The sequence below is a fragment of the Melospiza melodia genome, chromosome 4, assembly GCF_035770615.1.
Source record: "Melospiza melodia melodia isolate bMelMel2 chromosome 4, bMelMel2.pri, whole genome shotgun sequence".
NCBI classification, from domain to species: domain Eukaryota; kingdom Metazoa; phylum Chordata; class Aves; order Passeriformes; family Passerellidae; genus Melospiza; species Melospiza melodia.
This window is the reverse complement of record NC_086197.1, coordinates 84,047,956-84,070,286: the sequence shown is the minus strand read 5'-3', so window position 1 is coordinate 84,070,286 and position 22,331 is coordinate 84,047,956. Positions and strand designations below refer to the sequence as shown.

The 22,331-nt window shown below is 39.2% G+C and overlaps 1 protein-coding gene across 6 annotated transcripts in view; it reads right to left on the bottom strand.

Annotated features, from left to right (window-relative positions):
* Positions 1-3,931: 3,931 nt before the first annotated feature.
* Positions 3,932-22,331, bottom strand: part of PLXNB2 (plexin B2) — a 252,000-nt gene continuing 233,600 nt past the window's right edge. For all 6 annotated transcript variants that reach the window (XM_063155404.1, XM_063155401.1, XM_063155403.1 and 3 more), the window contains 9 exons: positions 21,604-21,704; positions 20,603-20,687; positions 14,500-14,654; positions 12,744-12,904; positions 12,016-12,163; positions 11,451-11,515; positions 10,685-10,760; positions 8,620-8,694; positions 3,932-5,820 (listed from right to left, as the gene is read on the bottom strand). In XM_063155404.1, coding sequence (XP_063011474.1) covers positions 5,716-5,820; positions 8,620-8,694; positions 10,685-10,760; positions 11,451-11,515; positions 12,016-12,163; positions 12,744-12,904; positions 14,500-14,654; positions 20,603-20,687; positions 21,604-21,704 — 971 coding nt within the window. In that variant the 3' untranslated portion in view covers positions 3,932-5,715. The remainder of the gene's footprint in view (positions 5,821-8,619; positions 8,695-10,684; positions 10,761-11,450; positions 11,516-12,015; positions 12,164-12,743; positions 12,905-14,499; positions 14,655-20,602; positions 20,688-21,603; positions 21,705-22,331) is intronic.

Sequence of the window (22,331 nt, the reverse complement as noted above, 5' to 3'; positions counted from 1 at the left end):
AGCTGCAGAGTTTAGGTGGAGTTCAGACCAACTAAGAAGCATCATTCATACATCAGATGTGAATGCATGCACATCAGATGTGAATAGTAATGTATGTGTAGGGTACATTTTTAACAAATGTCTTTTACCTTAGACAGATGGAGATGTTTGATGTTTCAGGAAGGTTGTCTGCTCTAGCACAAAAAATCCACTTCTATAATTTTCCAGTGAGCTGAGCCTGGGAGGGTCTGAATGCCCATGGGGTGCTTTGGGGATGAAAAGTGCATAATTAATCCAGACAGTGATTGTTTCCTTCCTCAGCCTTTCAGAGGAATGTAGCATTGTGGTTCAGAAAGTGCCAGTGAAACACAAGGTGAAAACTCACACGAAGAAGGATCACATGAAGGAAGATGAGGAAAGCAGCCAGACCCATGATAATAGTATTTCAAATAACATCCTGGAGGCAATTTTACAATTGTGAACATTGCCACGGACCTAGATGTAGCTGCAGGAAACATGGATTTGGGTTTGTTTTAAATCCCATGGATTGGCATCCAGTCTCTGCAACTAGCAAGAATGATCTCTAACTGAATAGGAGCATAGCCACAGGAGAGAAAAGATTAAGGGTATCAAAGGAATACATTTTTTCATTTCACTCCTTTCTTATTACAGTAGATTAAAAGAAAAAAGTGAGTTTTGTTCAACATTCAATTTTGAGGACAATTAAATAAGCCAAAAACATTGTTCAGAATTAGAGCACTGAATAAAGGATTTCAAAAACTCAGTGTGGGGTTCATGGTGGGATTTTTATTTCCTTTTAAGATGAGCCATATACATCTGTATGAGATCTATTGTCCTCTGTCCCACTGAAGAAATAGTTTCTTTCTGAAGCATCCAATCTGTTAAGACACATAGGTTCTTTAAAAGCTTAAAAAAAGAAGGAAAGCACTCAAACTCTCTTCTGGTTCAGATGGCAATTATCTGAGAAGCAGCAGAGAAACAGGAATACATGGGCAAATGAAATAGCTTTTGATAGCCTGGCTATGAACGACAGTGGGATTTGTCCTCTTTGGTAATGACATGCAGCAGCAAGCAGTGTGCACCAGCAAGACAGAAGTCAGCCCCGACTGTCTGGTACAGCAGCAGCGATCTTTCACAGCATAGATGGTTATTACAAGCCTGCACAGGGGAAACCACTTATTCTCTAATGGATGGAGAAATGTTCCTTAATACTGAGGCAAAAGGGGACACCATTTAAAGAAAACAAAACCTTTGAAAACTTCCTTGTATCTGTGGGTCTGGGAAGTCTCTTTTCCTTCTGTTCTACAGGAACTGTCAAACACCAAGAATTCCACCATCACTTTTGGGCCCCATCAAGACAAAGGCTAACAAAAGAGGGAGGCTAAAAGACCAACTCTAGTTTACAATTCCAGCTTTCAAACTCATCATTCATCAGCTGAAGGAGGGTTTCTCAAAATAAAAAAGCACAGACCAGGTATGTAGAGTCTGAAGAAAAAAAAAAATCACCGATCATTATAGCTTGTGTGCTGCTATCATTCATTCTCCAAGGAATCCTGTGCTCCAGGCAGATCTGGCAAAACAGACAACTAAGAGAGGAGCTTTGTGTGATGGAGAACCTGGAATGCTTCAGGCACAGAGTTTGACTGCATTGAGTGGAATGAGGGATGAAAGCAAGTCACAAGGGCAACAGTGCTTACATTTCCATTGCATCAACTCTGGTGACTGGAAGTCCCAAATTTCAGCTCCTCAGAGTGTAAGGCAGAATAACACAGGACTCAAGTCAATGGTTGGTAGAAAAATGGCAGGTAGACATCCTCCTTTAAACCTCTGTAGCTGACTGTCTCACTGCTCTGAATGGTATCTCTAGACAGAGATAAAAAAGACAAAAAAAGCCCAAACAATTTCCCCATAAGTTTTTTCTAAGAGAAGACAACAGACTTGGGAGAAGTCTTAAGCAATCTTTGCTCAAGATCAAATTCTTTAGAAAGGAACTCCCCAGAGAACTGTTACACCTCATGCTGATGTGCATATGGGAACTCTGACCACTTATCAGGATAAATAGAGGTTTTGGAATCCTAGGAAGCATATCAAAGAGGGACTTCCCTATCAGATTTTGAGATTGAGTTTTTAGGCTATGTAGGTACATATCATCAAGGACTGAAAATGGTTGTGTTACTAATAAAGCTGGAGAACCTGGAATGGTAAAGTACTGGCCACAAAAACTCATCAATGCTGGTAAGTCCAGGACAGCTGAATTTCAAGCTCAGAGCCATTTTAAGTCTTTATGCAGCTGGCTAAAAATCCTCCCGTGTTACGACAGTTTGTGAATTTGTGAATTCCAGTTTGAATTTCTGAATTCCCTGCAAGGTTTTGTTTATAGTGATGGCTCTGTTTATTTTCAAAAGGTTACCAGAAAGGCCAGCTTCAGAGAGTGCATGTAAATACAGCTCAGACTCAGCAGGCTGAGAAATGTGTCCAACACAGGAGGGTGCAGAAGGGGCAGGATCAAGCAGGGTGTAACAGACTGATCAGAGAAGTCATCTTCAGGAGGCATTATGAATGCCTCACATATGTGTACTAGCCAAGGCCCTCTTCACTTGCTTATAAATCTACAGCATACAGAGAGCAGCAAAAAGATCAAGTAAGGTGTCAGAGGGAAACCTGGCACCAAGGAATAGAGAGTGAATTCTTGGCCAGAGACAACAAAAAAACCCATTCCTGTTCAGTTGGGTGAGTTACTACATATCAAACAAGCAGGTGCAAGGACCTTGTCCTATCATAAGAGATCTCTATTTGAATGTTTGCTGTAAGGAGGCAAGCAAAACCCTGGGGAGACTGCTGTCAGCAATGGGATTCAGACCTGCTGGTGGTGCCTGTACCAGCCTCCAAGCTTGGACTGGGAGATGTCCAAGCAAAGGAACTTCACTCACAGCTGCTGCTGTGGAGTAAAGTGATTTCTGTTTGGCAGCCAGAAGGTTCTTGTGCTTTAAGAAGTGCCACTTAGAAGAGCTGCAGAAGGGGTGAAAAGGAGGGAGACCCCCAGTGAGCTTTTTTTTTCTTTTATCTTGTAGATGAACCAGGTGTCAGGAGCAGCGGAAACCAAATGAGGAGCAGGAAGATTTTAAGAATCAGATTGCTAAAATGTAATCAAAACTGAACTAGGCCTGGACAAAACAGAGCACCAGAGTGGAAAAACAAGCACTGGAGGAACTTAGCCAAAAGGGGAAATGATAAAATAAACGAGCTCAGTTCTTCAATTCAAATTCCAACTTTGTGCTTTCAGGACAGGGGACTTGAAGAAATTGAAGAGCTGGCATTAAGTTTCTTTGTAGCTGCAGCTGCTCACAGTAATCTGCCTCTGTGTTCCCTGGCAGGTGGCACAGCAGCACTGATAGCCTACAAATTTCCCAGGGTGTGAGAAAGGGGCACCAAGAATGACAAATGGATCTAAGATGGACTGGCACATGCCAGCAGACACACACGCCAATTGCCTCACAGGTAGGATCCAGCCAGAGCCCTGCTGTGTCCCACAGCTGCAGCCTGCAAGTGCTCTGTGTCAAGTCACTACTGATGGGGGACATTTAATGTTCCCTCTGAAAGCCCTGCTTGCTCAAGCAGGGCTTTCTGATCTCTCTGGAGAGATGCTGCTGAGACTGTATTTTAATTGGCTTTCAGGTCCCAAGATACCTCAGGCAAGAAGACCTCACTCTGGTATGTTGCACTACATCCTTGCTTCTCTAGAGTACTGTCATTTTTCAGAGCAAATGCCAATAAAAAGGGCATGATGTCAGGCATTCCATCTGCAGGATATGTGGCGCTCCTCCTTTCCCAACCACAGACTGATGGACGCTGCTTCTCCATCACTCCCAGAGGGAGCATTACAATCCTTTCAACACCCATCCCCCCAGTTTCAGTAAAGATCCACTGACACTTGGTGGAAAAAACAACATTGTATTTGATTTACAATTAACAGGATTTACAAATAATGAAAAAGAAACAGATTAGCCATGAAATTAGGATGCCTTTGTTGATGAAAGAATAACTGGCAAAGCACCTTGCTGTAGGAGTCATATAGCTCAGTCCTAAACAGTATAAAATAAGTTACAGCCCAGGCAGGTTCAGGAATGATTATAAACAAATGCGAGAAGTCGAGTACAAAGCAAACAAAAAAACTGCTCACAGCCTACTGGGCAGGAAACCAGTTCTGGTGAGGCTTTTGATTTTCAGAAACTGAAGGAAAGGCCCACTGACAAATACTAGGAAATTTTCAAAATGGGAGATAATAAAATAATATCAACAGACAGTAAAAGTCAGTGTGTAACAACCTACCAGGCAGGGAGAGCGGGCGCAGACACTGCATTAGCTTGCTGAGAGTCAGCAGAGTCCGGGTGCTTGGCAGGACAATGAACGAAGGAGTACAGATGGCAGCACTTCATTAAAATGCTACTTTACTGCCAAAAACTTGCAAGACAAAGAGAAGTAAAGTTCTCTGATGTGCAATACAGCAATTTAAGAAGACGTACCTAACTTTCTGATTTGTACGGCGCTTACCTATATTGTAAACACACACTTTCTGACGAGTTATTTCAATTTTCTTTGCTATGGATTATAGTGTGTATTCAATCAAATGCAGCATTCCAAGGCTCAAAACTGACTGAGTGGTTTTCAATAGATGAGTATATGATTTTTTCCAATATCATAGTAGTATTTTACATCACAGATACAATAAAAACACGTGATGGTATTTCTAGGACAGTTCCAAGATTCAAATAAAAAATCATCAGAACCATTCTAAAAGAGGGTATTATACATAATCGAATCATGTTAAACAGCACACTCTCGGCAAGCAGCTAATTACAAGCATTCTGCTGGTCATGTTTTTCACACAAAAGTCATTCAATAGCACATAAATACTTATTTTTCTGATCTGCTTCTTTTTACAAAACCATTCATCAGATTCACAGAATTAGTACAAGTAAGGCACATTAGCATATATCATAAAACTCACAATAATAACAAAGAGTTTTAAAGTTTTAAGGACTGATTCCTTCTTTGCAGTGATTTCTGAACTGAACAAGACTTCATCAGTAGAACTCTTCTACATTGAGATTACACTTATTTCTCTCACATCCAACTGTAGTGGGTGCATCACCCTTAAGATAAATAATTAAATTAGAACCATGAGTGGTAGCAAATCCCATTTTTAGATCTTGCAGAGAAAATGGACACTTTGTTCGCTATGTTCATTATGAGAACAGACCAAGTTTTACAGCTCTATGGAAGTCAATTTCCAGTTATCAAAATAAAAGGGGATATTGCATGTCTCTGAGTATGTTATTGTTTTCCTAGTACAAATATTGCTTAAGGTAGAAAGGATGCTATGGTATTGAATTTACTTGCATAATGAATTCTAAATGCTGATGTCTCAGATTCTACTAAATCAAATGAAGGATAGGTTTTTCTTCTTCCACCCCCCACCCTGCCCCCAACCAAAGGACTCTTTCCCACAGAAGATTCATTTACACACAACACAGCTTTTAATTAGAAGCATAATTTACAGTAAAAATTCTTTACATTACACCTCTGCTATCAAAAAACCATGAAATCTTTCATTTAAAGTTGTAATTATACATTAAAAAATAGAACACTATTTCCTTAACAGGAAGAATGAATTTCAACATCTTCAGATCAGATTTCTTTATTGCGGCTTTTGAGTCAAAGGTCAGTCACTTTATTCTCTAGCGCAGCTGCTATTTGCTGTAAACGGAAGGCAAGCTGCATTTTTTGTGCAGCTGGATCCTCTTCAAGTGCATTTATAATCTGGAAGATATAAACACAGAAAGTTTAGAATAATTTAGCTTAAAATGTATGACATAGTTCTGAGACCAAGTGTTTGATACTACTTTGGTTGCAAAGAGTCTTTTGCATTCACTCTGTCCCAAAGTCCATCTATTAGGCCCCATGTTCTATTTTTTTCACAAAGGCAGTAAAAATGATTGTTACTTTATATAAGTTGCTGTAATGTTTCCCATTATGTTGGGATACAAGCAAATTAATAGATAGCGCTCTATCTTGTAAAATATTACATTCCAAGATGGAGCAGGCAGGGGAGGAATTTCCTCAGAGCTATTTAAGAAATAGTGCTTTTACATACAGTGCACCCTACACAGCTTGAGGGTCATTTACCATCAGTAATTATATCCCATCCCCATGAGCTGCAGTTATGAGAAGCTGCTGGGTGGTCCATGCACAGGCATGTGGCAGGACCACGCAAGGTCTCCTGTGCCTGTAGGCAAGATGAGAAATAAAGCCAGCAGCTCCCTTTTGGCTATCACCAAGAAATGCCAAGACTCTGGCCCAGCACAGCATAGCTCAGGAAAGCAAATAGCTCCTCTGAGGAGCCCCCAGCATCCCACAGCCTCTGCTGTACAGAATATCTATAAGAGGATATGACTCTTAAGACGCAAGGGATTTGAAAACAAGAGCCAGTAAAGGTCAGCTGTTATGAGAAGGCTTTTCTTCAAATAGAGTTTTTAGGGTTTCCCAGATCAAATTCAAAAGGTTTTGAAAGGTTTTCATTTCCACCATCCTTTAGGAAAACTTTCCCACCAGCTATTAGATTTCTCCATTAGAAAAATGTGTTATGTGACAAAACCATTCCTTTTCTAGAACTGGCTTTATTAATATATAAGTCTGACAGTGTAATCAAGCAGAAACCTTTAGCACTGTTTAAATACTATATAGACTTGCAAGTACAAAGATGGAAAAATGGAGTTTGCCTGTCACTACCCGTGGTTCTTATTACTTCTTGAACACCACTGACAATGGAGATTAATGCAGTCAGAATCAATCTGGCCAATAATTTCACTTTGAAGGGCTGGTATAGTGTTTGTATTTCCAACACTGGAGCAAATTTGTTTAGAAACAATTATTTTAATGAATTTGTTTTTAAAGCGTGAAAATATTTTTACAAGACAGACTTAATAAACACTTATTGCAGTATTTAAACTGGGCCTTTAATTTGATATTGTTTCCTTAATTTAAACAATTATATCTAGCTGTAACTCCTCAAATTTAGACTAAATAATTTATGATTATCTCTATTGGTGAATATATCCTTCCTATAAATGTGGACAATTAGAATGTACCCACTTAGTCATTGTCAAGCCCTGCAGAGATGCAGAAGGTAGAGCACATGCTGGAACCACTGTGTCAGTAATAAAGACAAGGGCAGCTGCAAAATGTTCCAATTTATGCAAATTAAAACATTTTCATGGAAAATAAATAAGCTTGATTAATTTTACTGAATAGTTCTTGACAGATTATCTCCACAATTCTGAATTAGCAGCCTTTTCATCAGCACCTCTTTGTTACACAGTGATGTACATGGAAGGGAAGAGCTGCAGCTACATACTGGGGTGTGCTGGCCTGCCACTGATGAAGTGCCACAGGCTGGTGGCTCTGCCTGAGGTGTGGATGAATCAGGGATTTACAGTTCAGCTGTCATTCAGGGTCCCCGAGTGTTTTTGTAAGAGGTCAAACTACAGACGTATTTGGGAAGGTGCTGAAAGCCATCTTAGCACTGGTGGTGAGGGAATGCCATGGGGCTGGCCTACATTCCTCTGTCTGCTTCTCCCATTGACCATCATTGCAAGGGTTCTCAGGGTGATTTGATTTTCCCTGCTTGCATCTGTTTAAAAGCTGTGAGAGGCTGGCTGCTCCTGTATAAAGCAGCTGCATGAAGGATGCGACTCACTGTCTTCAGTGCTGAATGTAAGTGAAAACACAAACTGTGCTGAGGTGCAAGACTGAGCGAATAGAGCTCACATGTACTATGCTCCTTTTTGATTCAGCATCTGTTCTTACTTGCTTCAATTCTGAGGGTTTTCTGGAGGCATTCATTTCCATGGAAACCTTTGAATAAAAGTTTCCTTCTCTCTTTTTGTCTTCAGATTAAGTTTGGAGAGCCATAGCCACAGCCCAGCTACTCTGGGATATTCTTTGTCCCCCTTTCCACAGGGTGTGAAAAACCAAAGAAACTTTTTAAACTGAAGCTGTGAGCCTGCTTTTGAATCAGGCGACATTCAACAGTTACTCTGCTTTGGTTTACTGCAGGCAGGCACTTCACTTGGCATGGCAAAACAGGGATGGTACCATGCAGGGAAGTTTAAAGAGCATTTTAACTAATACAAATGTCATGGCTCCAATTCCTACAAGCAAAACAAGTTTAGCAAATTTTTCCTAATAAAAAGGCACACTGTCTTGAAACCTGATATAGCTCTGATGACTTTTTGCTTGGTGACATTGTTATATATTTATTAGGATGGTAGAACTGAAGAGAAGTGATTTTTAAATCTATTTATCTTTCAGATCTTGTTAAACTATCCATTAAACTGTCCCTACCAAAACCAGATAGCCATAATGAAATTGTTCATTTATAAGGACATTATCTTGACCAGTGTAATTGCCAAGCAGTGTATATAACTGCAAGGTTTTTGTTCAGCACTGCTTTTACCTGATCATTCAGTGAAATCCAGAAGTCACTCTTTTAGACTAATGTTAGCTTTCATAACCTTTTACCATTGACATTAAAGCATGAAAACAAAAGGCATAACTTACCTCATCATAGTATTTGTTAGTGTACTGGTAGAGTTGGTGTAGAGCCACAAGCGTGTTTAAGGAATCAGTATGTGCCTGTTAACACAAGCAGGCAGCAAACATGTCAAAATAGGATCACACACAGCTGAAACTTATGCACATGCACAACTGACAAAATTTCCAAATGCAAGCTCTGTGTTTAACTTTTGTTGAATGACACTTGGGGCAGAGAAAAGGAGTGAGAAAACTTTTGGTTGGTGATTTTTAGATCAAGGCTTTCCCTCTGGTATTTTTCCAGCCTGCCCATAACTCAGCGTTGGAGAGGGAAGATAATTTGAATTCTGAACGTCAAACCATAGGCTACAGCTCAAACATCTGTTAGCAGCATGGGTGTGAAAAGCTAAAGCATTTACCCAGTACAATCTACATATTGTTGAGATATTAAGCATTGGTTCTGACACAGTCATCATGGGTGTTTGAAATCCTTTCTCCAGCTCTTTTTACATCCTGGAAATTATTCACACTCCACTACAGCAAAGGTGTAACTCATCAATATTATAAGCACATGTACATTTGGAAAAAGCCACCCGAAACATGGAAATAGAAAGGTGGGGGAGGCAGGGGAATAGTGAGAAGAGAGAGAGAGAAAGGACTTCAAATGAAGCAGGAAATAACCCTTCCATTACCTTATCTTCCCCCCGCCCCCACACATGTGACTTATTTAGTGAATGTGCTCTACCTGTCTGAACAGATGTTCTTCATTCAAATGTGTAGGATTCAAGTCTCTAGCTATGCCCTTAGTCTTTTAAGTTAGTTAAGAAAATGAAGAATTGCAAAATATTGCTACTGGCATAAATGATTACCCCAGGGATAAAGCAGCAGAGAAACATCCATCTTCCCTTGCTCTATAAAAGTCACTTTTAGAGCTGGTCAAAATTTGCAGTGTTCAATCACTCCTTCCATGTTAATTTTGATCATAATTTATAATGAAAATAGAAAGGAGGAACATATCCTGCTAATGTTAAAACATTATATTGAATTTACTTTTAATCACCAAATGTTCTAATTTTATATACATCTCAATTTATGTAATAAATAAAGTGAACTGTAAAATGAAATGTCACTGCAGATGAGTTTTGTAGTAAATGACTGAAAATAGAAATGCTCTCATGAGGATGTTGATCTGCAAAATGTTAGGTCCTAAGGGCACTGAAATAAACAAACCGCAAAAAATTCCCCAAACATCCTCCTTACGCTAGAACTCTTCAACTAAATTAAGCAAATGAGCAAACCAGCTGGTAAATACACTGCCTTCTTGCTCAGGCTAAACAACGTCTTTAGGGCTGGTGAGGGACTCTCCGGGTTCTCCAAGTTAAATAGAGTGCTTCAAAGGCAAGGGCCTGCCCGAGCTGAGCTGAGCTGCACAGCAGACAGGCTGTTTCGAGGCTGAAGCAGGTTTTGTACTGACTTTGTTCCACCCATCTCCAGCCAAAGGCCCAGATAGCAACAACCACACTCTGCTCTCCTCCACGTGAGGTAACCCAAATAACCTACAATGCAAAATCTGCCACTGAGCAAGCATGATGATCTTCTTACATGTAGCATAAAGCAGAAGTATTGCCCCTGTATAGACTGTTCTAAAATATGCTATACTTAATGTTCATGCCTCCTCTATAATTTCTGGAATCTAATTTTTGCTGTGGTAGCACTGTGAATTCAGTCACTACTCGTTGTCAGTATGATCAATGCTAAAAATCCTCTGTATGCTGTGGAGAGAAAGCACAGTTCAAGAGTGTATAATTTTACCACAATGGCTGTGAAAAACCCAAACACTGTGCTCTATTTCCTACGTAACTCAGATACATTAATAACAATAAGGATTCTTGATTCCATTCAATAATCAACATTTCAAAGGTTGAAATACTGGCATGACTATAATGAACAGGAGTATTTCAGAGATTTATGAAATCATCTGATATTTGCACATACAAAAGACCCCATTTGTTGAGATAGAAAGAGAAGACAAAAAACCCCAATATTACACTTGGCTCCAATTTCACTACAAGAAAATAGATTTTATTCTTACCCTAGAAATCTCTGCTAGATGGGTATTCATGTCTTGGTCACTCACTGGCACCATCTGACGAATACCTTTGTAGTAACTGCCAGAGATTAAAAAGGAGTTTCAGTCAGGAAAATAAACTGTTTCTTTCTGGTAATTCTGCCATTATTTCAAACATGCTTCCTTACTAACATAGGAAGAAGACACAATAGACCAATGATTCCTTCAGCAATCCTGCTTTCCAATATTAGAACTTTTGCAGTAGAGGTAAATCTTATCTGATTGTACAGGAACGTACCAGAAAAAAAAAAATCTATAATTGCAGATAATGATTATTTTAGGTCTTAAAACTGTCAAGAGTTTTTTTGTGTGGCAGATCTTCCATGATATTAACAGAATTTCCAATTATTAAATGAATAAAGTCAGAGACAGCATAAAAATGTTGAAAAAAAAATGTTTCTGAAAATGTTTTCAGGATTTGGTCTCTACTGACTTATGGAAGTGCAGCATTTGTTAGACAGATCATGTGGGTAGCAAACTGCAGAAAACAGCATCATATTTTCTCCTGAATAAATCTATTCATCTGTCTGTACAGACAAGAATATGCACTGGGTCCTAATGGAGCTCCATTTCAACTCTGCCAATGCCACCACCAAGGGCATCTTTAAACTTTGGGTGTAAAATTTTTAATATTTGACAGCTGACTTTGACTATATCAGCATTCTCTTTTCCTCTTACACAGGCTTAAAATCCTAAAAACTGAAAAATCATGAAAAGAGTTGATACTTACTCTTCCACCATTTTCTTATAGTTAGAGATTTCTTTCGCATAAAGTAATTTATTACTCGGAGAATCCTGAAAAATTTAGAATATGAAAAAATGTAGTTATTTATGAACATTTCTAGGAAGCAAAAGAAAGTCAAGAATATAGGATCAAGCCTTTATATTCACCTACACTTGAGCTTAACAGATATTAACATTTGGATACTTATTAACAAAGGTGGGATTATTTAATAAAAAGATGGTGCTTACACATGGCATTACTGCTGAGTTTTACAAACGTATTAATGCTAGGTGATGATAAATTATTGGTGGACCTGAAATACTCAGTTTTTAAACATGCTTTTTATAAAAGCAGTTGCTATTTGCTACTTTTTCAATAGCATCAATTGGCAGACTACACAGAAATACTGACAGTTCACCCACCTGTTAAGTGATGAAATGTTAACTTCATTATAAAACTAAAAAGAAACGATCAAGGCTGTATCTCCTCAGAGAATGGGTATTGTCTGTGAGGATGCCCTTTGTCTCGTCAGGAATGAGCATAGTCAGGATGTAGAATGCAAATCACTTACTCTGCTTAATTTGTGCTCTGTTCTTGTGCAAGCATCCATGAAAGTCTGTGCAATAACTGACAAGGAAGCATCCACTACTTCATGAACATGAACATCAAAGATGAAATGGGGATTTTTCAGTATGTTTACCCAGAATCTAAGAGGCAGGCTACAAAGCAAAGAAAAAGAAAAACAATCCTTTTTACACAATAAATATTCTACAACAAGAAAATCACAAGAAATCAAGTATGGGCTTTGCATTTTCATCTCCTCACAACAGTGATGTTTAATTTTATATTTCAATATTTATACAAGCTTGTCTGGGTTCCATGCCTGAAAATCAACTCTTCACTCTCAGGAAAACTCATATGAGAAGGACCTTGAGTGCCCCAAAAGAGCAAGGAAGGATGTATGCATGGTCAGGGAAGCTACAAAGTAGTATGTATTAGATTTTGTGATTTGACAGGTAAATCTAGTCCCATTTGTCTCTTGCTTTCCTCTTCTCTGAGGAAAGACAAAAAGTAAAACATGGTAAATCTGCCAGTGACAATCCCATAGGTAAACTGGTTTCATTTTTTGCCTCTTCTTAGGCTTACAGGGAATCTTTTTCATCACACAAACATATTATCTCAAAATTCTGAGGATTATAAATGACATTTACTTTGATTTATGGTAAGAGTGTTAGTATATACCTGGGAATTATAGTCTTATTTCTCTGCAATACATGAATGACTCTGTTCATACTGTACCTGTTCGTTTTCCAGATGTGAATGGTATCTTCATCCTTGATGTCATGTTTTTCTGCTTGTTCATCAAGAAAGTCAAAGAAGTACTTCACAGCTGGTGGTACCACATGGTTTGAGTTGAGCACACTGTGAAAGAAGTCATCTACAAACTGCTGAAGTGTCCCCTAAAAGCAAATTTTAAAAAATCAGTTTCATTCGTGTTACAAGCTGAACTCAGCATCTTTTATTCCTATGGACATAATCCAGCTGCTGTCACTGATGGCCTTTATCCTGAGGGCTAAGAGTGACAAAAAGTAAGCAATTTCTTAGAGCAGTGACTTTGTAAACTGCCAACACAGTAAAGACCTTCTAAAGCACAATTTAATGTTCTAGACTCAAAGGTTGTGACTTCACCAGAGATCCTATGGTTTGCACAGCAAGGTGTGCCTTCTGCTTGACAGAAGAAGCAGAAATTGGTTGCTACATTTACCCTTCGGGATCATTGCCCACATGAAATAATTTTTAGCCACTTTTTAAAGGTTTTTCAGCTTCCCACATCCAGTTTCTCTGACAGCAGAGCACTGCAATTTTTAAAGACAAACTGAGAGGAAGAAGTACCAGTGAGCATTTGCCCTTTTTGTCTAAGGGCAGGCACATGGGCCTTATCAGACATCCAGTCTGACTCAGCTTCACGGGATCCACAGAGTCCAGAAGTGAAGCGTCCAAGAAGTTGCTGGATTCTGGCATCAGCCTGGATCTTAGCAATGGCAACCTCTGCGACTGTCCCCTTGTTTTAGAGAGGACCCTGTTGAGGCCACACAGAGCTCATCCCCAGCCAACTGATTGGCCCTACAGGGACCTTTGAAGGGCTGCATCCTCTTCCCAACCATGACTCCAGCTGACAGCCTCCAAACAGGGAAGGGAGCCAGATGGCAAGGAGCTCTGAGACATTCTGCTGTCAGCCAGAACACACAAGTCCCAGGGCTGAAGGGGTAGCTGTGATCTCAGCTGTAACACCTCACCAACATTTTATGAGTCAGTAAAGCTCCAGACTTGGTAATAACCTATAAAATGGTTATTGGGAATACAAAGCAGTGGCTTTATTATCAGAAGAAAGGGATGCAAGCATCTTTTTGGCTCTTCTATGTCATCTAGCCAAAGACTTTCCTTCATATCCACTTCCATGCTTGGACAAGTGGCCTTAGCTGGAGCCAGACTGACTTCATTTTCACAAAAGGAGCCTGGCTTTGTGGTCATTAAACACATTATTCTAAATTCTAATTCTTTCTTCATGGAGAAATGTTTAAAAAATTATTTTGCTCGTTATCAATTCTGCAGTAGAGGCACAAAAAATTCTATAAAAGCACTATTATTATTTGGAAACTTGGTTTTTTTTGCGTTTTACTGGAACATTGATCCCATACAAGAACAGGGAAATATAAGAGTTTATAAAGCATTCAGTTCAAAAGAAAAACCAACAAAGTATTATTTAAACAGGTGGCACAGAGCAGAATATCCATCTTTGTCTTGCAAGGAAAATCCTTATTTAACAATCACACAATCATGGTTCTCAGCTTTGAGCAGGAGTTGTACATTATCTCCTTCCCAGTAAAGCTCCTCAAGGCATGTTAATCACTTGAAGCCTTGAACACCAGCTTGTATGTACATGGCACATATTCCAAACTGCAGATGAACACATGACTAATATTTGCATCTATTGCCTCAGTTGTGTATCAAAATCTGTAGAAGTAAAGTTAACTACAGCACATCTGAGCCCTACCTTCACAGAAAGAAGTCTGGTCAGGTAGATCTCTGTAATAGCTTTGGTCCTCTCTTTTTCCTTCACACTGCCCCGCTTTGATTTCCCTTCATCCATTTCATCCACTGGCCGGACTAGATGCCAGACCTTGTTTTCATCTTCCAGGAGTGCATGCCCTAGAAACAGTAATTGCAATAATTATAAAAAACACCCAACCCCAAAACAGCAACACAAAGTAATCATATACACATATACACGTTCCCTGTCCTTAACATACCTGTCCTCTTGCCAAAGGGATCTAGATTACTCTGTTCCTGTCCAACATACACAACTCAAGTACTAAATGTTCAGTGGCACAGAGCTGAAAAAAACTGGCTTTTGTCTAGATCAAAGGGTGAGGAAAGAATCACACAATAGGAAAACTTCTATTTGGTCCTTGTCCTTGTTCAAGCCAGGACAGGGATAATTTTTGCAGTAGCCAGGAGAGTCATGGCTGGGACATGGAGGTTGTTCTAAATGTCATTGTCACAGGTGGGGAGAAGGGAGTTTCCTCTGGGGAGAAGGGGTTCCTTCCAGTGGAGTAAGTGTGGAGGGAGCAGTGGAGTGATGCCAGTTTCAGGCTGGAGGGAGCAGTGGGAATAGCATAACAGAGGGAGCAGTCAGGTACTGTCTGTTGTTGGGGGTTTCTATGGTGAGCAATAATGTTTCTTTTCTTATATCCACTGTCATTAGTTTTCTTTTCTCATCTCTTTGCTGTTTCCAGTAAATTGTTATCTCAGCCCATGATTTTTACTTTTTGTGTCTCCCATTGTCCTCTCCATCCCACTGCAGGGGAGGGGGAGGTGCAGGGGAAAGTGAGCAAGCAGGGCATGGCTTGGAGTGGTAGAAGAGTAAATTAGATAATACCATTCCTAAATCACAACAGTCATGTAAACACAGTATGTGTATGTTTTGAGGTTCACACAATTAAGTTCTTTTCTTCTTTGTGAATTCTCAAAGACACGATCAAGTTATAGAATCTTAGCTAGGTCTGACCCCATAGCCACCACAGAAATACAAATTGCAGCCTACTCCTGGTACAACCTTTTCTCTCAGTAAAACCATTACAATTCAGATCTTTACTCCACTTGCTGAGGTCAAAGTATGGTACCTCAGTTCAAACTTTCCTTTTATCACCATTTGATAAGCACCACTTGACTTTGTAGCTGAGTGGAGGAAAAATACATCCCTTCCCTGAGATTACATGAACTCCAGCAGCCAGAGATAATGACTGAAGCAAATTCATATACATTCTAATAAGATTTTTTAAAAAATTGCTTGTCAGTATTCATAGTTTAAACCAGAGGGAGAGACTCCCATCAAGTCTGTTACAATAAAGCAGAAACAGGAGCAGGCCCTTGGATGATAATGGATGGTCACAGTGCCTCTCTGTGCTGCCTGGGGCTTGGCCCTGCACCCAGTGCCAGGGCTTGGACCAGCAACACACAGTGCATAAAAGCAGTTTTGCATTTCAGCACCACACTGTTGCTCAAACTCCATGCCTAAGGAGCTTCTGTTACAGACAGTTCTAAAAGAGATGATACAATTAACTTGCCATTAATATTCCTTGAAAAGGGTTTCTGTGTCACTTTCAAATCTCCTGGTTTTGTTTGTTCTTCCTTTAATTCCTGAACTTTTACATCTACTTGGCACAGTCCCTAAAAGCAATAGTGCTTTTCCAGTGGAAGTTATTGAATCAGTATATTTAAAATTATTGACATCTTAAAAATATGAAAGTTATTTTTCCCATAAAAATTGTGATTCAGCCCCACGGTACAAATTATTTTGCATTCTGCTAAGTTTTATGCCTTAATATACACCTCTAACGTAACTGAATCCTGGTTACAACACAAAATATCAGTTTTTAATTGCATTAACTTTGACCATAATAGTCAATTAACTAAGTTCCTCAACAGCTACATTGAATTTCCCAGTTTGCATGTACATTCAATATTTTACATCACAGGGGAAAATAACATTTAAGAGTAATTTGGCTAAGCCAACACTTTTGCTTGAATCTACTTTATATATTCTCATGAAAAGCATTAGTTTTGCAGCCCTCTGGGACATTTACTTCTTTTTAACAAGGTAGGGAAGAAATATAAATCCCACATTAAATCACATTGTCCTTTGAGAGTCCTTAATTCAACCTGGAAGTTCATGTGAATGAAGCCAGAAAAAATAAAAGCTATCACTTTATTTTGAAGCAGTTGTGATTTCACAATAGATGCCATTCATAGCAATCATCTGCCAGTACAGTAAGAACCACTGCTGGGCATGAAGTATGGAATTTCTTTTGCAATCCCTGTTATTCACTTTTGGAAATTAACAGATCAAATCATGCAGTTAGACCAGAAACTATATTCCAGCCTTATGTCAGTTCTTTATTACACTCCTGCTTCTTGCTTTGAATCAAAGGAATTCATTCTCTCTTTGCCCTCCTGATGGTAGATGGTCCAGTTTAACTTCGGACAGAAGAGGAAACTGCTAAAGTGGTTTCCACTGAGATCACTGGCTCTTACACGCAGCTGAGCTTGGTCTGTGTTTGTTTAGCAACAGCAGAATTGGCTACTAGTGGGATAGTAGTTATTTCATAGGAGAGTAAGGATCAAGAGACTACAGCTCAAGCAGATAAACTTCTGCAACCCGAAGATCTCACTTGATTTGTATAAATAGCAGGAAGAAAGAGGAAGAGAAATTCAGAACATGGACCAAGAAAACATGTTAGCAACATGGTTGCTAAGAGAAAATAACAGTTTTGTGAGATAATATTTTCCTCAATGGGAAAGTAGGAAATAAAGAAAATAAAAGATAGGGGGAAATACCTCCTTTTTAGCTCCTTAGTTGCACTAAGCACCAAGCTGTAAGTAGGAAGAAGATTGTGTCCAGGGGGTCAAATGCTTCCCCCTGAGCTCTTTGTCTTGATCCTTGGACATTCTTTGGCTAATATAAAATAATTATTGGGGTGTTGGGGGGAGTGTTAATGGCAAAAATTGACTGTGCTGACTAATTACAGTGGTAGGAACCACGATGTAAACATGAGACAATGCAGCCCCTTTCCCCTTGAGCGACCTGCAGCAAATTATCTTCTTTCCAGTCTCCCCTACCTTATGAATACTGTTCCATGGAGATGGAGGAAGGGCTGCCCTAACAGATTTGCTAATTAGTATTTCTGATCTGCAACCCTGTGCCTATTTTATTCATAATTAAAAAAGGAAAAAAAACCACCACCCAACAAAACAACCAAAAAAAGCCCAAAACATAATATCAGGAAAAAACACCCAAAACAACAGAATGTGTTGTTTTGGTTTATAGTTCAGTACAGAAATACTAGTATGAAATCACTGGAACCATTCTCCTTCTTGATACAAATTAGTAACTGCATTTATTGTCTCCTGAAGCAAAAGATGCTGCATTTAATTTGTCACAATCTCCAGCTTCCAGTGTCTTCCTGTTAAAAGCTCTGAATAAAAGCAGCACAGAAGCAATGCCAGGATTTAGAGCAACATCTCTGAACATGGTTTTACATTTTCGGTTGGTGCAAAGCCTCCTACTTTGGCTGACAGTCAATGGCTTCAGCTGACACTTCTCAATGCAGAAGGTGCAAGTTAATGAGACTGAATAAAAGGAAATCCACTTCGTCACAAGCCTCATTCATAGTCAGGATAGGATTTCTGTTTATTCAAACCCTGTAAATCCCTGTGCCATATAAATGTGTATGTGTGGGAAGGGAAGCCTCTGATCCTCTCCTCTCCCCTTTATACAGTGTCTCACAAATCATGGTCACAGCAGGCTCTCACTTTGTACCAGCTTTGTAACATTTTATAGCTTTCCAAGAGAACAAGCTGGCACCAGATAGCTCTGAGGACCTTACACGGCTAAAGAAAGCAGGGTAGCTTGGCATGAAACACTGCCATCCCAAATTTGTACACTGCCATGGTGCGAGACAGGTGTAGAGAAGAAACACGGTGGAAGCTGTTAGCACTTGATACTTTGGGGTCTGAATTCTCTGCAGACTTTTCTCTAACATGCAAGAGCCCCTGTGTGACACCACTGTCCCCACAGGTCTGCTTTTCCTTTACAATTTAGCATGCCACACAGATAACTAATGAATTCACCTTGGAGTACAGATATATTATGCTTGTTCAAAGAGCTTCATCATACTGAATCATATTGAATGATATAATTGCAGAGAAGAAGGAAAGGAAAAAAACCTAACCCTAAAAAGAAAAACATGTGATCTGGTCCTCTACTGCCTGCCACAGGGGTGGAGAGGTGAGGAGGATGAAGGTTGGCAGTGCAGAACAGAAGGCTGACCACTATTCTATATCCAGAAAGTAAAGCAAGTTAAGGGCACCACCATTCACAGTCCACTCCACTCATTTAGAGGTGAAGTGAGCATGGCCCCAGCCACCAGTGCAGCCACACTGAACAGGGATTAGGAATCAGCACCTTGCCTGGCTGCACTCCACTGCCTTCTGTATTAAACTGGATGGCTTTTTAAGTTAACACGCTGGGTTGGCACCTGCTGTGACAGAACAGTCACTGCCTGGCCAGCTATGCCAGGCACTTGGAGTAAAAGAGTGAGGATAGCAGCAGCAGTGTACACATGACCATTAGAAGTCTCTTCTTTCTGGTGGAAAAAGTCACAAAAGACAGAATCCAGGAGGACAGAGTAAGAAGTAAACAGTAAGTAATTCTGCCCATCTTAATTTCCTGTCCAACACCAGAACAAATCAAAGTCTGAACCTTTCTGCTAAATAGCCATATATGTCAGAGCTATCAGCTGAGACCCATCTTTTTGAAAAATGTTCATTTCTGGCATATTATTTCCAACCTGTTTAACTGCCCAGCCCTCAAAACGTATTAAATCTAAGATCAGTAAATCTGTTTAAAGGAACGAAACTATTAGGTGAAGTAATGGCCTTTGCAATCAGTGCTAGAGAGAAAAGCATATCAAATGAGTTCATGGGAGGAAGAATGATCTCAACAATTATTGTTCCATAAATCTAACTTCTACCTCATGTAAAATAACTGAATATAAGGATAAAAAAACCTCAGAGAAACTGAACATCTGAAGTCAGTAAAGGAACTACATGTGACAAAGAACATATATTCACAAGTAAATATTGCCATAAAAATCTGAGTGCATTCAAGGCTGTAATGGATATTGTGTCTCAAGATATTTTGAAGTATGGAAAATTGGTCTAGACGGAATACTAACACACAAAAGTAAAAGCTTTTAAGAGGGTTGCAAGCTAACAGGTTTCTTCTGTGTTGCAAAGTCCAGCATACTATAGCAGACAGCAATACAAGAATTATGCAGCAGATGCATTAGTGATGTGAAAGAGAAGAAACATTACAAGGAAATTCCTGATGCTCACTTACAGAGGATTGAAAACCTCAAAAAGAGCAAAGGAATTGTGAAAAACGGTGCATCTAATAAAGAGACAAAATGCATGGAATGATCAAAGTCAACTAAAAAGCCCTGGGAAAAAATAAGTTAGCATAGCTGGTGAAACATCACTCAAAAGGAAGGGAGACACAAAATCTGGAGGTACAGAGATGAGTTTGCAAGGCAACACAGTTGTAAGAAATGGTACAAAAAATTATATCAGAGTCATTATGTCACAGAGTCTTCACTGTGGTTCATCTAGAACACTGCATTTAATTCTCAGTATAATAAGAAGTGAAAGAAATTTGAAGAGGAACATGAGTAAAGGCTTTAGAAAAGAGAAAAAGAGATAAAGCTCTGGGAAGATGAAATGCACAGTTTGAGTATAGATGTAGTGTGATTAAAAAACAAAATATGTAAGGAAATGTTTAATAAGAGTGCTTTCTATTAAGTTGGGATAGGGACTCACAGCAATTATTAAAGCCCTAGGGTTTAAGACTTTTATAATGAGGGCAAACAAAACCATTTCAAGTGTACAGTGGGAAACACAACAAATAAACTCTATGTAGTCTGGTGGGGAATATCTAGCTCCATGGAAGTGCTTGATAAACAAAATCAAAATGGCAGCATCACCATGTGAGCTTTGACTTCTGGTCATCTAGGGAGGTAGGGAGGCCACAAGACACTTACTTTCCCCTGGGACATCTTGCTGATTATCCTCTGGCTGCTGGGAAACCCCCATTTTTGATAAGATGAGCGTGGCACCATCTCGGACCTTTGGAAATAGAAACACAGAGATATTTTTCAATAGAATCATGTGCTACTGAACCTCTTTCTTAAACCCTAAACTGGGGTTTTGTGATTGGTTGCAGGGAATCTATGACAAATGCTAACCTTCCTAGGCTCCTTGGACAACTGGCTCTGCAATTCAGAACAGACTCCCTCCCACTCTCTAAGAGATCCCATCAACAGCTCCTCTGAGATTACTGAAATATTAGGAGCATCTTTAAGGCTTAAGTGGTTCTTCAACATGGTGTTGGTACCCTCTGGACAAAAATGGGGTTTATCATGAAGAATCAGACCTGTCTGTTTTCTTAAGGAAAACTAACCAACTTTTCACTTTCCCAATCAGGATTAACTGTTCTTAGAAAGCAATAAATAACACACAAAGGAAAGATAGGTGTGTGGTAGAGTGCACAGTATGAAACCTAAAACAGACAGTACAACAACATCAACATCTGCTCTTCTGACTGGGCTTTTGAACAAACTAGAACTCAAAAACTATTTAGTAGCACAGCAAGGATAAAGACAATTCTCAGGGGTAGGAAGTGGTGGAGAAAAGAAAAGATGAATACGAGGCCCAGCAAAAAGTTGAATATTCAAAATGGAATTTGGATTTGGATACTTCAATGTTGAGGAAACCAAAGTACTGGCATTTAGGTTTTGTGTTTTTATATAAAATGCTTAGAATGTCTGTTTTTATATAAAATGCACAGAATGTCTAGACCCAGCCTTTCGCAGTCCAAACCTTTTACTGACTAGACCCAGACCTGTGTTTTTGTTTTGATTCTTTATCAGCTTCTCTGGGCAACCACTATGTACCACTGAAATTTCTCTAAAAACAAATAAAAATTTTATTTATTACAAGAAAACAGGTAACAGGTGTAAACAATATTTTCAAAACACCTTACATTGTAATGCATTAGTGTGTTGATACGTTTCCATCTGCCATCTCTTTGGGATGTTAAATCCAAGTCTGAGAGGATCTGTGCAGTAGAACCTGGACGCCATTCTAAGGGGCAATTCAAGTGAGAAAAAAACAATTAAAAAAATACAATACAAAAAAAACCCCCCAAAACAAAACAAAACAAAACAAAACAAAACAAAACAAAACAAAAACTACTCCAAGGAAGTTTTACAGACCCCCTGACACATTGTGGAACATCAGAAGAAGTAATGTAGCACATACTCCAACGTGTGTTTTTATTGCTTAATCATTTGGCCTTTATCACAGAAGTTTGCATGAACTATTCCTAACCATGTATACAACTTCTGACTATCATCCATAAAAACTTAAATTCCTTCTCATAGAATTCAATGAATATATATAGTAAGATCTGCTATCAGTCCAAAACAGAGTAGGATTTCATGGAATAGAAAAGACATTTTTAGGGGATTTACTAGAATTTTCTTAAGTGCAAGAATTTCATCTTCTACTTTCAGATTAATGCAGTAATGAAAATATTGAAAAAAAATATCAATTGGAGCTTTAATTCTGAGTCTATTAGGCATTTTAAGGAACACTATTTCCTTTTTTTTTTGTCAAGAAGAGAACAGCTATTTGAAAGCCTTCAAGGAGGATGATTTCAGAGACTAAGTGGTACATCATCTCCTAAAAGTGCAGTTCCTGTAAGTTGTA